Here is an 18,602-nt window from a genome sequence, read left to right as displayed (position 1 = left end):
CCCAGCAGTGCTATGGCTGGATCAAAGGTAGGCAGTCTTTTAGCACCCTTTGGGCATAGTTCCAAATTGCCCTCCAGAATGATTGGATCAATTCACAACTCCACCAGCAATGAATTAGTGTCCCTACTTTGCCACATTGCCTCCAGCATTCATTACTTTCCATAGCCATTATGTCAGCCAATCTGCTAGGTGTGAGGTGATACCTCAGAGTTGTTTTGATTTGCATCTCTCTGATTATAAGAGATGTAGAGCACTTTTTTCATGTGTTTATTAATAGTCTTGATTTCTTTGGCTGATAACTGCCTGTTCGTGTCCCTTGCCCATTTATCAATTGGAGAATGGCTTGATTTTTTGTACAATTGATTTAGCTCTTTGTAAATTTGAGTAATTAAACCTTTGTCAGAGGTTTTTATGAAGATCGTTTCCCAATTTGTTGCTTTCCTTCTGATTTTAGTCATATTGGTTTTGTTTGTACAAAACCTTTTTAATTTGATGTAGTCAAAATTATTTATTTTACATTTTGTGACTCTTTCTAAGTCTTGTTTGGTTTTAAAGTCTTTCCCTTCCCACAGGTGTGACATGTATGTATACTATTCTGTGTTCACCTAATTTACTTATAGTTTCCTTCTTTATGTTCAAGTCATTCATGCATTCTGAATTTATCTTGGTGTAGAGTGTGAGGTGTTGATCCAAACCTAATCTCTCCCACACTGTCTTCCAATTTTCCCAGCAGGTTTTATCAAATAATGGTTTTGTTCCAAAAGCTGGGATCTTTGGGTTTGTCATAAACTGTCTTGCTGAGATCATTTACCCCAAGTCTATTCCACTGATCCTCCTTTCTGTCTCTTAGCCAGTACCAAATTGTTTTGATGACCACTGCTTTATAATAAAGTTTGAGATCTGGGACTGCAAGGCCCCCTTCCTTTGCATTTCTTTCATGATTTCCCTGGATATCCTTGATCTTTTGTTCTTCCAAATGAACTTAGTTATGGTTTTTTCTAATTCAGTAAAGAAGTTTTTTGGTAGTTCAATGGGTATGGTCAGTTTCTTCATCTGTAAAAGAAGCTGGAGACCATTCCAGCCAGTATCTCTGCCAAGAAAATCCCAAATGGGGTCCACAAAGAGTGGGACACAACTAAAACCATTCAACAACCACCACAAGACCCCTCGCAGGTCTAAATGTATGGTTTCATGATCCCTTGACTTCCAAATCAAAGAGGGTTGGAAGGGGTGTCAGAGGTTCTGTGCAATAGCCTCATTTTACCAGTGAAGAAAGTGAAGCCCCAAAAGGGGGCAAACTTGTTCAAGGTGACACACTTAGCTAATTGCAGAGAAAGGTCTCGAACCCAAGTCTCTTAATTTTCAGGCTTCCTGTTCCAGGGCTCCCAAGCCATTTGACAAAAGCCTGCTGGGGTGGCAGACTCTGGCAGAGACTAATTGATATGGTAAAGAAAGATTTATGCCTGACTGAGGTCACCAAATAACACTTCCAAAGCATCCATTTGCTAGAAGGCTGGGCGGTTACCTAGGACAAAGCCCTTCACAACAGGAAATTGAGACAAATTCTAGGCCTTTGCCAGGGAAGAATGCAGCACACCTGCCTGTAATCACTACTTAGCCAGAGTGCTTATCATGGAAGAATTTACTCAGAGCCCAGCTGTTCCTACCCTCCGATTTCCACCCTCAAGGAAAGATTTCTCTTTCTGCTGCAGAGAAATGCTGACCTTGGCCATTCTGCTCAGGTGATGCCAAATTTTTCAGAGCAACCAAACTGCTAATGGGACAGGGGGCAGTTCATGGGCTGTTTCATGGGCTTTTTAGACTTCCCCTACTTCCAAAAAGTGAGCTAAAGTGGAGCAACTAGAAGAATTAAGGTAATCTGTGGCTAGCAAAGCACACACACACACACACACACACACATTGTGAAAGCTTCCGGACTTAAGACAGGACGTCAAATGGACGACAATTTGAGAAATATTGAGGAAGAAAAGTTCTCTGCTAGAGTTCCTGATTTTCTCCCATATTTACAATTTTTTTCTGAGAAATGTATTGTGGCGCATGAACAGAGAATAGCAGTATTTGTAGTACCATGTGGGTATTGCTTTTTAATACTAGGTATCCCAAAAGTTTTAAATCTTCAGGGTTTTTTTTTTACAAAAAGGGAAGGAAGAGAGAAAGTAAGGAAAGAAAGAAGAAAGTAAGGAAAGTAAGGAAGAAAGAAAGAAAGAAAGAAAGAAAGAAAGAAAGAAAGAAAGAAAGAAAGAAAGAAAGAAAGAAAGAAAGAAAGAAAGAAAGAAAGAAAGAAAGAAAGAAAGAAAGAAAGAAAGAAAGAAAGAAAGAAAGAAAGGAAGGAAGGAAGGAAGGAAGGAAGGAAGGAAGGAAGGAAGGAAGGAAGGAAGGAAGGAAGGAAGGAAGGAAAAAAGGAAGGAAGGAAGGAAGGAAGGAAGAGGAAGGGAGGGAGAAAGAGAGAGAGAAAGAGAGAAAGGAAGAAAGAAAGAAAAAGGAAGGAAGGAAAGAAAAAGGAAAGAAGAAAGGAGAAAAAAGAAGAAAAATTAAGGAAAGAAAATAAGAGGAGGGAAGAAAAGAAAGAAAGAAGAGAAAAAGAATAGAGGGAGAGAGAAAGAAAGGAAGAGAAAAAATAAAGGAAGGGAGAGGAAAGAAAGAAAAAGAAAGTAAAAAAGAAGGAAGGAGAGAGGGAAGAGAGAGAGAGATCTGAGAGAGAACCTAGACTTTGGGGATACCCTGTACTTTATTAGAAAATTCTTCTTTTCTCCTCCAGTAGAAGCTAGCACTCGCGTGTTTGCAGATGAGCCCCTAATAGTGGCAATAACCCAGCTACTTGGGTGAAAGGGCCAGAGCTAGCATCTGTCTCTAGATTCCTGTGAGCCTCCTTCCACTTCTCCCTAGTGTGTTCCAAACAAGAAGCAGCCTCCTGCAGCCTGCCCCACCTGAGTCTTCATGTAACAAGAGAGTGTAGCAGGGGCAAAGGGCCCTGGAGGAGCTCCCTAGGATGGAACCATAGAGCAGCTGCCCGACTTACTCAAACAGCACCACAGCGAAGGACTGCACCAGACGGTAGAAAGTCGGCTCAGAGACACACTTGGAATTGCAACGCTGTCCGGGAAAAAGGCCAAAGAGAGGCAGAGATCAGTCTCCTCATTATAACCAGAGGGCCAGGCTGCTGAGCAGCTTGACTTAAAAGATCATTGTAAGAGGATCTCCTGTCCTGGGGATGAGCCATCATGCTAAGCACCTAACGATCCTGGCAACCCCCTTCAAGATTTTATCTGTTCCCTGGGTAGCTGGGTGGCTCAGTGGATGGAGAGCCAGGCTTAGGGATGGGAAGTCCTGGGTTCAAATGTGAACTCAGACTGGTCCTAGCTACGTGTCCCTGAACAAGTCACTTCACCCCCATTGCCTAGCCCTTACTGCTCTTCTGCCTTGGAACCAAAACAGTATTAATTCTAAAATGGAAGGCAAGGGTTTAAAATTTAAAAAAAAATCAATATTCTACCTGTTCCTCTGCTTCTCTTTCCTGCTTACCTGTGCACTCACATATCGGGCAAACCACTCCCGACCTTTCCCATTTTCACTGCTGCAGAACTCTCCAAACTTGGCTTTCTCTTCTTGGTCCAAGTCTTCTCTGAAAGAGGAAAAGGCAGATGAGAGGTTGGCTCTCTAATCCTCCCTGCAAGAGAGAGGATCCCACAAACCCTGGATGCCAGTCTGCCTGGCTACATAGCCATTTTATTGCATAATCTCACCCCAAAGAACAAAAGTTTTCTTCCTCAGTTTCCAAACAAAGGGGCAGAGATATGAAGGGACTTACTCCAGGCCCTAGAATGAGTTAGTTGTAGCACAGGGACTCAATGCCAGAATTATGGCACTTAATCCAGAATGCTACACTGTCCCATAATATATTTTTCTTCTTACCCTCCAGAAAAGATCTTCTCAACATAGTTCCGCATAAATTCCCGAAGCCCCATAGCCTCCTCATCCTTGGCTGATTCTGTACTCTGGTTGGAAGAGAAGGATTCATTGGATGAGGAGCGGTGATAGTGGTCCCAGGTCGGGTGGGTTGGGGATTCTCCCATATCATTCTCACTATCTGCAGACTCAGTAGTGTCACTCTCTGATGCCCCGTCACCCAGGGAACTGCTTTCATCTCTAGGTTTTGAAGGGGATGACTCAGAGGGTGCCAGGGTGGATGGCTCGCTGTCAAAGTCAATCAGAGATGCTACAGCAACATCAGGGGTTTCCATGGCTCAGACAGGATGCTGAGATGATAATCAGTGAGGAGTTGAACTCGTCAGGGGGAACGAGACAGTTAAGGGTAGGAGAATCCCTGGGATATGCTGGCTACAAAGCACAGAACCCACGGGGCATCTTCATTGTGCCGTAAGGCATCTGGAAGAAAACACAAACATACAAATCACCATCTCCATCACTACAGTCACCTTTGTTGGACAGAAACTCATCAAACAAAATTCCAAGTTAAAAATCCATTCTGAGGGGAGTGGGGAAGGGGGGAAGGACAGCTAGGTGGCTCAGTAGATCAAGAGTCAAGCCTAGTGATAGGGGGTCCTGGGTTCAAATCTAATTTCAGACATTTCCTAGTTAGGTGACCCTGGGCAAGTCACTTAACCCCACATTGCCTAGCCCTTACCACTCTTCTGCCTTTAGAACCAATGCACAGTATTGATTCTAAAATAAAAGGTAAGGGTTTAAAAAGAAATCCACTAAGAAAGCAATTCCAGACCCTGAAGGTATTGTTAACCATGAACCTTTAAAATACAATATGGAATAACTATGACATTTAAAATTATAATGATATACAGTATGATTTTTAGGAATCCCATCTAAATGCAGCCATAGAGGCCACCATGATTTATAATCCAGTACTCCTGGTAACCTCAGTGAGATTACTTGAATAGACAATGCCCACCCAGATGCTCCACTAACTGAAGGAACCCTAAAGACATCCGCCCTTGAACAATTGATGCTATTCCCATCTCCTGCTTGGGTATCCCACCCTTTTCAAGAACTGAAAATGAGTTTCTAATCCCTTCTCCTGCTCGGACATTCTGCCTTCATTGTTTTTGAACCCTTCCCTTCCATCTTAGAATCACTACTGTGTGTTGGTTCCAAGGCAGAAGAGTAGTAAGGGCTAAGCAATGAGACTTGACCAGGGTCACACAGCTAGGAGGTGTCTGAGGCCAGATTTGATCCTAGGATCTCCCATCTCTAGACCTGGCATTCAATCCACTGAGCTACCCAACTGCCCCCACTACCAAACCTATAAAAAGAAAAGTCACCTACATTTGTTGCCTCCTCAAGGTTATCACTGAATGCTTAACTGGTAATTCCAACAGCCTTTCCTCAGTCGTCTTCTAGCATAAAGTCTATGACACTGTTGACAAATCCCTCCTACTGGACACTCTCATCTAGATTTTCAGAACACTGCTCTTTCCTAATTTTCCTGTCTAGTTTCTGGATATCTCCTTTGCTGGATCAGCATTGACATCTTACCCACTAACCCACCCACTAGTGGCAGTTAGGTGACCCAATGTTTGGAGCGTTGGCCTGGAAACGGGTATGCTCTAGTTCATTCCAGCCTCACATGCTCATTACCTGACCTTGGGCAAGTCACTTCATCTCTGTTTATCTCAGCTTCCTCAGCAGTAAAATGGGAAGAATAATAGAACTTATTTCCCCGGGTTGTTGTGAGGATTAATTGAGATAATATTTTTAAAGTGCTTAGCACAGGGCATGGCATGTAGTAATCTTTATATAAATGATAGCTATTATATCTCTGTGCACATGGCTACCATATATATCTATCCAACACTAATCTCTCCTAAATTTTATTCTCAAGCCATCCCCACCCATCATTCAACCAACAAGCATTTTTCTAGCTTACTATGCATGTTCCAGGCGCCATGCTATGTGCCAGACATACAAAAAAGACACCAAATCTCAATTGGGCATGTTCAACTGGATCGTAGGCACCTCAGATTCAAATATATTCATTTCCCCCAAAAAAACTCACCCCTTTTCCTAACTTCCTTATTTCTATTGAGTATACCATCCTTCCTGTTTACAACCGCAGAATGATCATTTGACCTTTCCACCCATATCCAGTCCCTTGCTAGGTCCCTGCTATATCTCACACCTCTATCACCACCTCTCCACTCACATGAGCATCACCCTACTCTTTCAAGCCTCCTCACTGATCTTGCCTCAAGTCTCACCTCCCCAATCTATCCTCCTCCCAATTGCCAAACTGATATTCCCACAGTACAGAGATCATGTGCCACTTCTTGCTTAAGAAGTTTGAGTAGCTCCCTATTATTGAGAGAAGAAAATATAAACATCTTTGTTTGTCAAGAGCTATGCCATTATATCTCCAGCCTATCTTTCTAGATGTGACATCCCTCCCCCTTATTTTGTTGAGTTGTTTTTGTTGTCATTTTCAGTCAGGTCTGACTCTTTGTGACCCTCATTGGGATTTTCTTGGCAGAGATACAGGAGAAGCTTGCCTTTTCCTTCTCTAGCCCATTTTACAGATGAGGAAACTGAGGCAAACAGGGTGAAGTGCCTTGCCCAGGGGCTTACAGCTAGGAAATATCTATGACCAGATTTGAACTCAGGAAGATAAGTTTTCATGACTCTGTGTATATATATATATATATATATATATATATATATATATATATATATATATACACCACATTTTTTGTTGTTCATTTGTTATTCTTTTTACTTGATTTCTATCCTTTGCCTTGGTATTTTGGCACATATTTCCTCCAGGCTTGGAATGTTCTCCTTCTTCACCACCACTTCTTAGATCTAGCCTTTCTTCTCTTCAAAACTCAGCTTAAGTATCACATCCTATAGGAGGCTATTCCTGAGCCCCCATTACAGATGGGGAAAGTCATTTCTGACCAATTTAGTGATCTCATAGCATGAGCCTTGGTCTCAGGTCAGGATAGAGCCATTCTCTGTGGAGAATTTGGTTATGCCCACTGGAATCTTGTCAAGGCATGCCTACAACCCTTCATCGGTTGGGACAAGAGCTGCTGTCAGAATGATCGGCTTGCCTATTACTCAACAAATTGGACTCTTGTTCTAATAAACACCTTTCTAGTGCAGGGTCATAAAAGAGCAGGATAGATTATTCTCACCCTTTCCCCCATTTTGGCCTCTTCCCTTCTGCCTTTCTTCCAGAGTGAATCAGAGGGTAGTGGGGAGGAGGAGGAAGAAGAGGGAGTCTTCTCTCACCATTGCCATCAGTTAATAGTGCCTTGGGGCAGATGTTTATAAGAAAGGCTGGTATGCACTTACATGGCATATAATAGGTCCTTAATGAATGTTTTTTTAATTGATTTAATTGATTGACTGATAAAATATTCAAGGAGAGTTTCCAAAATTGGATCTTCCCAGCCTATATGACTTTAGCAGCCAGGACGATGATGGAAATTACTACAGGAGTCGATATGAGTTTGTCCGCCATGTTATCTGAGAGTAGAAGTTCATAGATAGTGTTCCTCAACAACAACCTCCTATAGGGAAAAGAAGAAGGCTTGGATCTGCAATCTCATTGGCAGAAAAAAACCAAACCCAGGGTAAAGAAACACCCTCTGGCAATGCAAGTTTCTACCTTCTCCTAAAATTACAGTTTTAGAGAGTTGTAGAAAGAACTAAAAGAGCTTAATGATCTTAATTACAAAGCCTGTATGTTTCAAAGGCTGGACTTGAATTCAGATCTCATTCAGGCTTTCCATTCACTATGCTATGCTACCATGTAAAAGAGGAGGACTTAAAAAAAAAATTCCTAGGAAGAATGATCTCAAGGCTGAGCCTTCTAGCTAAAGAAGGGAGATTTCTTGGACAACATCAGCCTTAGAGAATACCTTGAAAAATAGCCCCGGACTCGAGATTTTGGAGATCAGAGACTTTAGGGGAGGGGAAAATGTCTTCCCTGGGTTTTTCTTAGAAAAAGAAGAGGATTTTCTATATGATCTCTGAAGCTAAAGGAACAGATAAAGAGTTAAAGCCTTGTAACCAAGGGGAGGAGCTGCAGGAAATTAAGACCTTGATCGCCTTCTTCCCTCCCTACCCCCATGACAGTGAGTTATTTGGACAATATATATCTAATAGGAAGGGTATTGCTTGTTTAATAGCACTAAAGGGCATTTGCCTCATAAGGAAAGTCTAATCCACAATATGATGCGATAAATCTTTCAGAGACTATGAAAGACCTTGTAGGAGAACCAGTAATTCACTGGAATATCAGTATATTTCCCAAGTAGCAAAACTGAGTTCAGATCCCTTCTAAAGGATGTTTATGGACTACCAGGAATATCTTATTATTTTTTTTCTATCAACATATGGGTGTCTGTGAATTTTTTGTGCATCTTATATGGGCTGTCCTCTACCTGTTAAGTGTTTGTTACCTTGAATGCTTATATTGGAGCTGAGAACCACATCTATGATAATTCAGATACAAGCAATACCAAAGCTAGTTTGGGAGACTTTCCTAGGGCAAACTCCAGATAAGGGGAACCTAGTCTAAAAGAGAAAATGGCTTTCTTAAGTCAGTTATCCAATATTAAACCCAGTCTTAATCTTGGAAAGACCCTTCCCAGTTTTTAGGACCCTCTTCCCTCCAACTGCTTTGGATTCAATTTGGTATATTATTTAATATTGAATTATCTCTCTAAGTTATCTCCCCTCACCCCTGGATAGAAAGGAATAAATTCCTCAATGGCAAAAATTGTATTTTTGTCTTTGACATAAAGCAGATTCCCCCCAAACTGATCATAATCTAGCCTTTAGACCATAACTCTAATCATTTTCCATGTCTGGTCCTCATTTTTCCTTTCTTACTTTTTTTTTAAGCCCTTACGTTCCATCTTAGAATCAATATTATCTATCGGCTCTAAGGTAAAAGAACAGAAAGGTCTAGGCAATTGGGGTTAAGTGATTTGTCCATGGTCATACATCTAGAAAATGTCTGAAGCCAAATTTGAACCCAGGTTCTCCCAACTTCAGGCCTGGCACTCTACTACCCACTGTGCCACCTAGCTGCCCCCTTTTATTGCCCTTATTTTTCTTTTGAAAATTCACAAAAATCCCAGAGCCAGACAATCTTTTCTTGGTTGTATTTATTAAAGTCTCTTCTTAGGCTTGGGTAAGTGTGACCATGGGCAAGTGAACCCCTCTTCTCTGAGTTTCAGTTATCCCCTCTATAAAACAAAGGTCCCTTCCAGCCTTGCCATCTGACAAACTAGGGACTCTTTCTAGATGATATTCTGTTATTTTACCAGATAGTTTGAACATCAAAATTCTCCTCTTGCCCCATCCCTTCCCAGTGGGCAGGAGGGATTGGATCATAGTTCTATGTAATAATTCTATTGCTATAGTCCTCCTGTAACAATGTCCTCCTGGCCCCATTTCCTGGTGTTCTCCTCTCCTCTTTCCTCACCCATGCAATTACTGCATGGCTTTCTACATTGTGTTGTCCTGGATGGGAAATATTACATACCAGATTGCCTGGTTCACGACTGCTCAGCCACATCCCCAGGGAGGTTTGTTCATCGGAAACCAATCTGCCGTAACTCTGATTTTCTTACCACTACAGAGCAGCCAGAGTCCCACCTCCTCCTGCCACGGCTGGCTGTGCCCTAGAGAATCAGACCAGGTCATGGCCATCACCATGGGAAGGAGCCCCAGTCCTCCTCCACACTGCCTTGGCCCCGGCTTCCAGCCACAAACCATACAGTACTGAGTGATAACACCACTCTGTTCTTCCGTGTTTCCAAGGACCAAAGAGCGTGTCTTCCAAAGGAACAAAGGATTTGTGTATGCTAAGCTGTTCCTGTACATAACTTCCATTTATATTGTGCTTTACAAAGTGTTCTTGGATGTTCCCAGAGGAAACAGACTCCCCACCTCCTGCTGGAGAGATCCTGGGTTCCAAGTGCAGAAAGAGACATTTTGGGGCAGAGCCACCACGTGGACTCAGTTTCTTGGCACTGCTTGTTTGCTATCTTGTTGTTCAGTCGTGCTGACTTCTTTAGCTTCTTCCTACTCTAGTCAGAGGCTCAGCTCTGAGATCATTCTGCTTAGGATTTTTTTTTTTACATGGCAGCTTAGGATGGCAAATAGAAAGCCAGCAAGAAATAGATTCGCATTCAGCCTCTGAAACATACTGGCTTTGTAGCCTTCGACAAGACACCTAAACTCTTAGTATTTTTTACAACCCTCTAAAACTGTAACTTTCAGAGGAGGCAACTTGCACTGCCAGAGGGAGATTCCTCACCCTGGGTTTTTTCTTTCTTCCTATCAATGAGATCACAAATCCAGGTCCTCTACTTTTTCTCCATTTTATAATCAAAGAAACTGAGGCAAAATAAGTAGCATCTAAGCATTTGAATTCAGGAAAATAAGTATTTCTGACTCTAGGCTTGGCACTTTATCCATTGTGCCACCTAGATGCCTTTATTTGTTGTAATTAATAATAATAATAGAATAGAATAATAGAATTTAGAGATTTACAGAGGATTTTTCAAATATTATTTTAACAACCCAGAAAAGTAGGTGATATTATTAGCCCCATTTTACAGGTAGAGAAACTGGGGCAAACAGAACTTAAGAGACCTACCCAAGGTCATACAGCCAGAAAGTTGTTTTTAACCCTTATCTTTCATCTTAGAATCAATATTGTGAGGGGGCAGCTGAGTGGCTCAGTGGATTGAGAGCCAGGCCTAGAGATGGGAGGTCCTGGGTTCAAATCTGGATTCAGACACTTCCCAGCTGTGTGACCCTGGGCAAGTCACTTGACCCCCATTGCCATTCTTCTGCCTTAGAACCAATACACAGTATTGATTCTGAGATGAAGGTAAGGGTTTTTATTTCTAAAAAAAGAATCAATACTGTGTATTGATTCTAAGGCAGAAGAACAGTAAAGGCTAGGCAATAGTGATTAAGGGACTTGGCCATGGGGCACACAGCTAGGAAGTATCTGAGGCCAGATTTGAATCCAGGGCCTTCCATTTCTAACTTAACCCCCATTGCCTAGCCCTTACTACTCATCTGCCTTAGAATCAATATGTAGTATGGATTCTAAGACAGAAGGCAAGGGTTTTAATAAAGAGAAGAAAAAATAAGAAATATGCATTGCAACATTATTTGGAACATTTCCCCAAACTGGAAATAAATGAAGTGCTCAGTGATAGAGGAATGTCTAACAAAATGGTAGTGCATGAATCTAATAGGATATTAATTACAGGACTGTAAGGAACAACAAAGAATAAGACTATAAAGAAATACAGAAGACATGAAAGATGCTGGGGAAAAAAGGAGAAACAAAAGAACAATCTCCAAATCGGCTTAGTTTACATAAATAAAGATAACATCAAATTGCAGCAAAACTAAATACAGTGGACCATACTGATGGATCCATGTCAAAGGTGAGGCCCATGGTCTTTGTTTCTTTCATCAATAGGAAAATGACGAAAGGGGATTGTGACATGACCAATCATTGGATCCAGGATTGTTTATTTGATTTGTGTATTTTGTCTGCTTGTACAAGGATTGGCTTTGGGAAAATACTTAAAAACAAATAGATCTCATCCACATGTGAGACGTCAAATGAAAGATAACAAGGGCATGAATGACCACAAAAGGAGCTGAGTCAGTCATATAATGAGAATGAGAAATATAAGATGGGCAATCCAAGTGCTACAGAATATTAAAAAAGAAGAACTGTGGGAGTAGAAACACAAGAAAAACAACTGTTGATCACATGGGTCGATGGGGAGGATATGATTGGGGATGTAGACTCCAAATGATCACCCCAGTGCAAATATCAATAATATGGAAATAGGACTGATCAATTACACAGGTAAAACCCAGGGGAATTGTGTGTCAGCTATGGGAGGGGGGGTGGAAGGAGGAGAGAAAAAGAGCATAAATCGTGTAACCATGGAAAAATTCCCCTAATTAATCAATTAAATAAAATTTAAAAAAAATAAAAGGCAGTTTACAGTAAAACAATAAAAATAAAAATAAAGTCCCTCCCAGATCTGACAGTCTCTGTTCTAAGGTCCCCCTCAGCTCTACCTCCTTATATTCCAAAGCCTCTTTGCAGTTCTGACATCCTAGAGGTGATACAGCATCTCATCATCTAGGCGTCCATCAATCAGGACAATGTTATATAGCTCAGTGGTGTCAAACAGAAACAGTCACTGAACTGTACATAAAGAACCATGCTAGCTGGATAGTGACTCAGAAAAAAAAAGCACATATCAGCATCTTCTATATTCTGTTGTATTTAATTTTTTTACATTTTCTTTGCCCCTTTATTCTGCAGCATTTGGATGGTCCATCTTCTATTGCTCACTCTCATTATATAACGGACTCATCTCTACTTCTGATCATACATGGCACATGCAGATGAATCTGATTTATTTTCAACCTTTTCATTATTTTCCTACCCCGGTTAAGAAGTGGGTTTAAATAATAAGCAATATTTAGTCATATTTAATAATTAATAAATAATAAGGCAGGGCCATACAAGGAAAGAGAGCAGGACTTGGAGTCAGAGGACCTGATCTTCAAACTCTGGCTTTGTTGGCTGTTGTCCTTCGTATCAGAAGATGTCACTATGTTGAAGTCAATGGATTGTGTGTCTGACTGTGGTCCATCACCCAATACAAGCTCAGAAAGCTCAGGCACAAATAGCCCATATGAACATTACCACCTGAATGATGTTGGACAAGTCATTTTCCCTTTTCTTCTCTGGACCCAAATTTCCCTTTCTACAAAATGGGGAAGTTGTTCTGAAAGCACAGAGACCTCAGGGAATCTGGGAAGTTAAAAACTATTTTCATAATAAATACTAAGATGTTTTCATTTCTAAAATGGTAAATACTGATCGATATAAACCACATAAACAAAAATTCTTTGAGGGGTTCACAAACATTTTTTAGGGTGCATAAAGGTGTCCTGAGCCCCAAAAGTCCGAGAACAGTTAGCTTAGGTCTCTTTTTTCCTATTCTAAATCCTCTGAGCCTAGAGTAATGGCACTCCCTGAAAAGGAAGGAGAATCTGGGACCCAAGAAGCTCAGCTCGCCTTGTAGAAAAATGATCCATCAGGGACTTGAGCCAGGAAGGCTAATATGTAAATAACAGAGGTTATAGAAAAACCTCATCAGCCTCCCCATGCCCACTCTGCCCTGCCCCCTACACCCTCCAAATGGTTCTGGTTCCAGCAGTGCCTCCCAATCATGAGGAAAAATTACTTCCACATCTCTCCTCCTGCATGCCACAAATAATTAGCATCAGCAGTGAAGCTGGCTGCTCCCGCAGCGCCCATAGGCATCTGTTAACACACTGATGCTCTCCTCTGTAATTTCTCTCTGTCCCCTTGCAAACCTCTCTCCCTTCCACTTCCCCAATCCAGTCACAAGAGAAACCTCAACATTAGCAGCCCTGCCTGTGGGGTCCAGGTTGGGATGAGCATTTGCCTAATGATGCTGCTGGATCCTGGTCCTCACCGGCCACTGCAGCAACCTTTCCGTTAAAGGCCATTAAAAGCTATAATTAAAAAGCCGCCCCATGTTGTTTCTCAGCTCTTTTGTTTTGAAACCATAACAAGGACTTTCATTCCAGTTTCTATCAGAGGATGACTAGCTCAGCTCAGTAGCTCCTAACAAAAGAAGGCTGCTTATTGCTTTCTACCCAGGCGATAATTGCCTTTGCTTCAAATCCAAGGCACTCGCTCTCTGGCTCTCCTCGTTCAGGGCTGTGAAATGGTTGCCATCCTCACGGCTGGACTAAACGCAGTCCCCATCAAATTTAGAACCCAACAAATTGAAAGGAATTCAGAAGAGACCAAGAGGGTCTGCTTTACAAGAGAATTTGGAAAGGCATACATACATCAGGCTGGTCGGAAAGTCTGCAAAGGCAGCCCTTGTGGGAGATGCTGTCGAGTTCTATGACCTATGATGGCCAAGGATCCATTCCCTCCCAACACTGGTGGCCCAAGAGATCAGGTCCAGGATTCGAGTCAATCACAGAAGAGAACAAAGAAAGGCCAAATTGGGGCCATGAAAAGAATCAGACTCAACTGAAAAGGACTCAACAGCAACATTTTATTTGATATTTAAGTTCAAGATAACAGAAAATAAATTTGAAGTTTACAGTTTTAAAAAGATGGCGGCACTCAAGCTGAGTTTTAAAGGAAACCTGGAGTTCTAAGAAGTCAATGTGACTGCAAAGAACCATTCGATCTAGGACCAGAGGATCAGAGAATGAGGGGGTCCCCAGCTCTGCTTCCCACTACTTCTATGATCTTGGAAGAAGCCATCCCTTACTCATACCTTCATGTTCTTATCTCTAAAATGAAATGAGTATCCTAGATGATCTCTAAAGACCCTTCCCGATCTAAATCTCTCTTAGGCTCTGAATCTATAAACCCTGAAAAGAGGGTCTCTGTTCAACATTAGGGCAGGCAGCTTCTGCATCCTACTCCCCCCCCCCCCCCCAATACGGATTCAAGACAACAGTTTTCAAATGCAAGAGCCAACCATCTCCCGTATTATACTTCTTCCACCCAGGATACACAGAGAAGAGGAACAACTTGACAAAGATGACCAGGTTCTATAGCTTTAATGTCCTCCTGGCTTATCCCCAGAGAAAGATAAGCTAGTTCTGAGCCAAAGAAACCATAGAAATACTGTAATATTGTCTGAATTTCAACCAATAAAACTCATGGGTAGCTTATTCAATGTCTAGCATTGTTAGAAGTTACAGAAGGGGGGTAGCTAAGTCTAGGCTCCATGGATAGAGAGTCAGGTCTAGCTAGAGAGGAGAGGTCCTGAGTTCAAATTTGCTCTCAGACACTTCCCAGCTTTGTGATCTAGGCAAGTTGCTTAATCCCCTTTGCCTAGCTCTTTACCACTCTTCTGTCTTGGAGCCAATATACAATATTGATCCTAAGATGAAAGATACAGGTATAAAAAAAATAAGTTACAAAAGATATGGTTTTTACCATCAGGTGGATACAAGTGAAACCTCTAAACAATTTAAACTAAGATATAATTAAAGATTCAATTGTGTGTGAAAGGTTGGTTGGGAAGTTCAGTGAAGGATGAGATCAGGGCTGGAAGGATTAATGAAAGTTCATTCAGTAGAATGATGAAAGGAGCTCTGGCCCAAGAGTTGGGAAACCTGGGTTTGACTGGAGGCTCTCCTCTACTCACTAGCTATATGACCTTAGGCAAGACAGCTGTGGACCTCAGTTTCCTCATCTGTAAAATGGGGATAATAATCATAACACTCTCTCAAGGTAAGTATGTAGGATTACTCTCTACCCACTGCTAAAAGTAACAGCCTGGAACCTTGTCATTTAACTCAAGGACAAGGCCAGGACACCAAGCAGACAAATATCATGGGGGAGGGGGGAAATGCTCGATCTGGGAATGTAGGCTTAATTCCAGGCTCTGACACTCACTACTGGCCTTGGACAAGTCATCTAATATCCCTAGGTCTCATTTTTCTCCTCTATAAAATAAGAAGGTGGTATAATAGGTACAAAAGAAAGAATGCCAGGCCTGGAGTCAGAAAGAATTCAAATCCAACCTCAGATATTTACTAGTTATGTGACTCTGGGCAAGTCACTTCACCCTGCTTGGAGAAGGAAATAGCAAATCCCTCCAGGATCTCTGCCAAGAAAACTCCAAATGGGGATGTGAAGTGTCCAGACAGAAGTAAAATGACTAAACAATAAAAATGAGAAGGTTCTTGTCAAGAAGTCTCTTAAAACGCCTTCTGTCCTAAATGGATGATTCTGTGCCCCCTGGCTTACTTTCCCTTAAAGTCAACTGCCATAAACTATCTGAAAATGGCCTAATTCACCTAATCATTGTTGATTTTCCTAAATTACATCTCTCCCTGCTTTCTTCATAAACAAAGATTATTTTTATATCATATACCAGAGCTCCCAGAACAGAAAATTCCAGATGGGATCTTACAAAATATTTGCTCCACTCTCCTCATTTTGTAGATGAGGACATTGAGTCCTACAGAGAAATAAATCGTAGACAGAACCAGAAAAGCCAAACCCTGCTCTGCTCACAAATGGATGCGGTTGAATTCTTTGAAATCCATCAATTTCTCAGAAGTTGCCCCGACATAGGATTGAACCACTCAGAAGTCACTTCCCACATAATCATAAGCATCTGGTTATTCATTTCCCATCCCACAGCTGTTCTGTTTATCACAGGGCACTCCTGAGAAAACCATCATGCCCTTTGATTTAATAGCAATGAGGTAGGATCTGGTGGATGGCTGCTTTTCATTAATTCCCTCAACCCTGCCATAGAGTAGGAGCTGCTGTTGTTATCATTCGTAAAGAGCAGCTTGAAAAATGACCCAACTGGGCAGGTTTGCTCCAAAGCACAGGACTCCCTTGGGGGCTAGCTGGGCTTATAATCACAAAATCATAGGCTTTTTGAACTAGGGGAGACATCAAAAGCCATCTATACGAAGGGGGTCTTAATTTTTTTTTATATCCTGGACCCCTTTGGCAGTCTGGTGAAACCTATGGACCCTTTCTCAGAATCATGCTTTTCAATACAAAAAAGTGACAAAGGAAACCAAATGGACTGAAATATAGTTATCAAAAAATATTTGTAATCCATGAACCCCAGAGTAAGAACCCCATATCCCAGGGCTAGTAAGTGACTCAGTGGAGAGAGAACCAGCCTGGAGGTGGCAGGTCCAATGTTCAAATCCGGTCTCAGATTCTTCCTTAGCTGTGTGTGACCCTAGGCAAGTCACTTAACCCGAAGTGCCTAGTCCTTACTGCTTTTCTGCCTTGGAACAAATACTTAGTATTGCTTCTAACATAGAAGGTAAGGGCTTTAAAAAATGAACCCCATATCCAGTCTAACTATTTTTTTAATGTATAAGAAAATCAAAGGCAACAATGGTTAAGTGACTTGTCCAAGATCATATAAGTACTAAGGGGCAAAGCTATTATTTGAACTCAGGTCCTTTTGACTTTGAATCAGGTGTTCTTTGCACATCACATGGCTTCTTAAATAAGGACATGACTAACAAGTGAGGAGCAGCTGGACCCAACTGCCCTTCCATCTCCCTCTGGGGAGCTTAGAGGAGTTCCAATATAGCCTTGGGAAGAAGAGAGTCGCCTTCTACCCCACAATCCCATTTTTCTGTTCTATTAGAAATAAGGAAATGCCAACTTTAGCTGGCATTTAAGTTCACTACAAAGATGTTTTGTTTTGCTTTGTTTAAAGAAGAGGGCTCTTGGTTGGTAATGAATTACGATGGACTCTCTTTCTTCCAGGAGCCTCTTCCCCAAAACCCAAGTCAGCCTGGAGGGGGTGTGAAGGACTTGCCGGGAGAGGTTCCAGGGACAGCTATGGGAGCAAGGCAAAGTGACGAGGGTTGGGACAATCTTTATTCCATCTCTGGTTGTGATGCATCTGTGATTCCACAAAAGGCTAGTTTGGAAACCTATGATGAGAGGATGTCTGTATCCCCAAAAAGTCATAGAATCAGAACCAGAAGGAAAAGAGTTTAGAGATCATCTAGTCCAGGTTTCTCATTTCATAGATGAGGAAAGGGGGACAGAGGGAGGTTAAATACACTGCCCAACATCATATATGGCAGAAGTAGTTCTCTAACTCCAAATCCATTACTCTATCAACTGTATCATGATGGAGATGTGGAGGCAGCTAGATGGCATGGTAGGCGTGGCATAAGGAAGACCTGAGTTCAAATCTGCCCTTAGACACTTACTAGCCATATGATGATGCTGGGTATGTCACTTAGCCACTGTCTGCCTCTGTTTCCCCAACTGTAAAATGGGGATGATAACAGCACCTGCTTCCCAGGGGTCAGTGTGAGGATAAAATGAGATATTTGTAAAGACACTTAGCTTTAATAAAGGCTTATTTCCTACCTCCTTTCTTTCCAAGTGAAAGACTCAACCTGAAAGGTAGGATAGCATTCCATTCCCCTATACTGGCTCCCTTCTGGAGCCAAGTCTCTTACAGGTCAAAGCCTTCCCCAACATGAACCTGTCTGGCAGCCCAGTAGGATGGGAAGATCAGGAGACCTGGATTGGAGATCCAGTTTCAACAACTCCATGTATGACCACATGCAGGTCCCTTAACCTGTTTTTCAGTTTTATCAACTATAAAAAGGACAATAATAATAATTCTATTTCCCACTTCCACTTGAATAAGAATTAGGATTTGTAGTGATCTCCTTGTTTAAATCTCCTGAAAATGCATCTTATAAGATTACCAGTCCTTTAGCAACTTTGAGGAAGGTCCTCTAAAGCCCTTGGCTCCATGATTCTCACCATTGGGCTCTGTCCAACCTTGCACACCTGTTTAAACTCTCTACTCAGTCTCTTCCCCAACTCTAGATTTTCCTGTACTTCCAGTCCCTTAGAATAACAATTCATGTCCTACACTCCTCCTGCTAAGCAGGTTCCATAGAGAAAATGGTGCAACCAATTGACCACTCCAATTTCCAAGGCCATAAGAAAGGGAGCATCTTTG

General features: G+C 41.8%; 2 protein-coding genes across 4 annotated transcripts in view; one reads left to right on the top strand and one right to left on the bottom strand.

Moving 5' to 3' along the window:
• CIBAR2 (CBY1 interacting BAR domain containing 2) overlaps positions 1-2,952 on the top strand; it is a 78,371-nt gene extending 75,419 nt beyond the window's left edge. Inside the window, exon 8 of the mRNA XM_056818524.1 lies at positions 2,908-2,952. Within this exon, the coding sequence (XP_056674502.1) occupies positions 2,908-2,952 (45 nt within the window). The remainder of the gene's footprint in view (positions 1-2,907) is intronic.
• A 14-nt stretch (positions 2,953-2,966) lies between these two features.
• Positions 2,967-18,602, bottom strand: part of KIAA0513 (KIAA0513 ortholog) — a 45,373-nt gene continuing 29,737 nt past the window's right edge. For 2 of the 3 annotated variants that reach the window (XM_056810392.1, XM_056810389.1), the window contains 3 exons: positions 3,934-4,407; positions 3,544-3,643; positions 2,967-3,114 (listed from right to left, as the gene is read on the bottom strand). In XM_056810392.1, coding sequence (XP_056666370.1) covers positions 3,037-3,114; positions 3,544-3,643; positions 3,934-4,262 — 507 coding nt within the window. In that variant the 5' untranslated portion in view covers positions 4,263-4,407 and the 3' untranslated portion in view covers positions 2,967-3,036. Of the gene's footprint in view, positions 3,115-3,543; positions 3,644-3,933; positions 4,408-9,547; positions 9,699-18,602 lie in introns of those variants that run through there. The other variant, XM_056810396.1, reaches the window with a different exon arrangement.

Source organism: Monodelphis domestica, chromosome 1 (genome assembly GCF_027887165.1).
Source record: "Monodelphis domestica isolate mMonDom1 chromosome 1, mMonDom1.pri, whole genome shotgun sequence".
Lineage (NCBI taxonomy): Eukaryota > Metazoa > Chordata > Mammalia > Didelphimorphia > Didelphidae > Monodelphis > Monodelphis domestica.
This window is presented reverse-complemented; position numbering and strand designations above follow the sequence as displayed.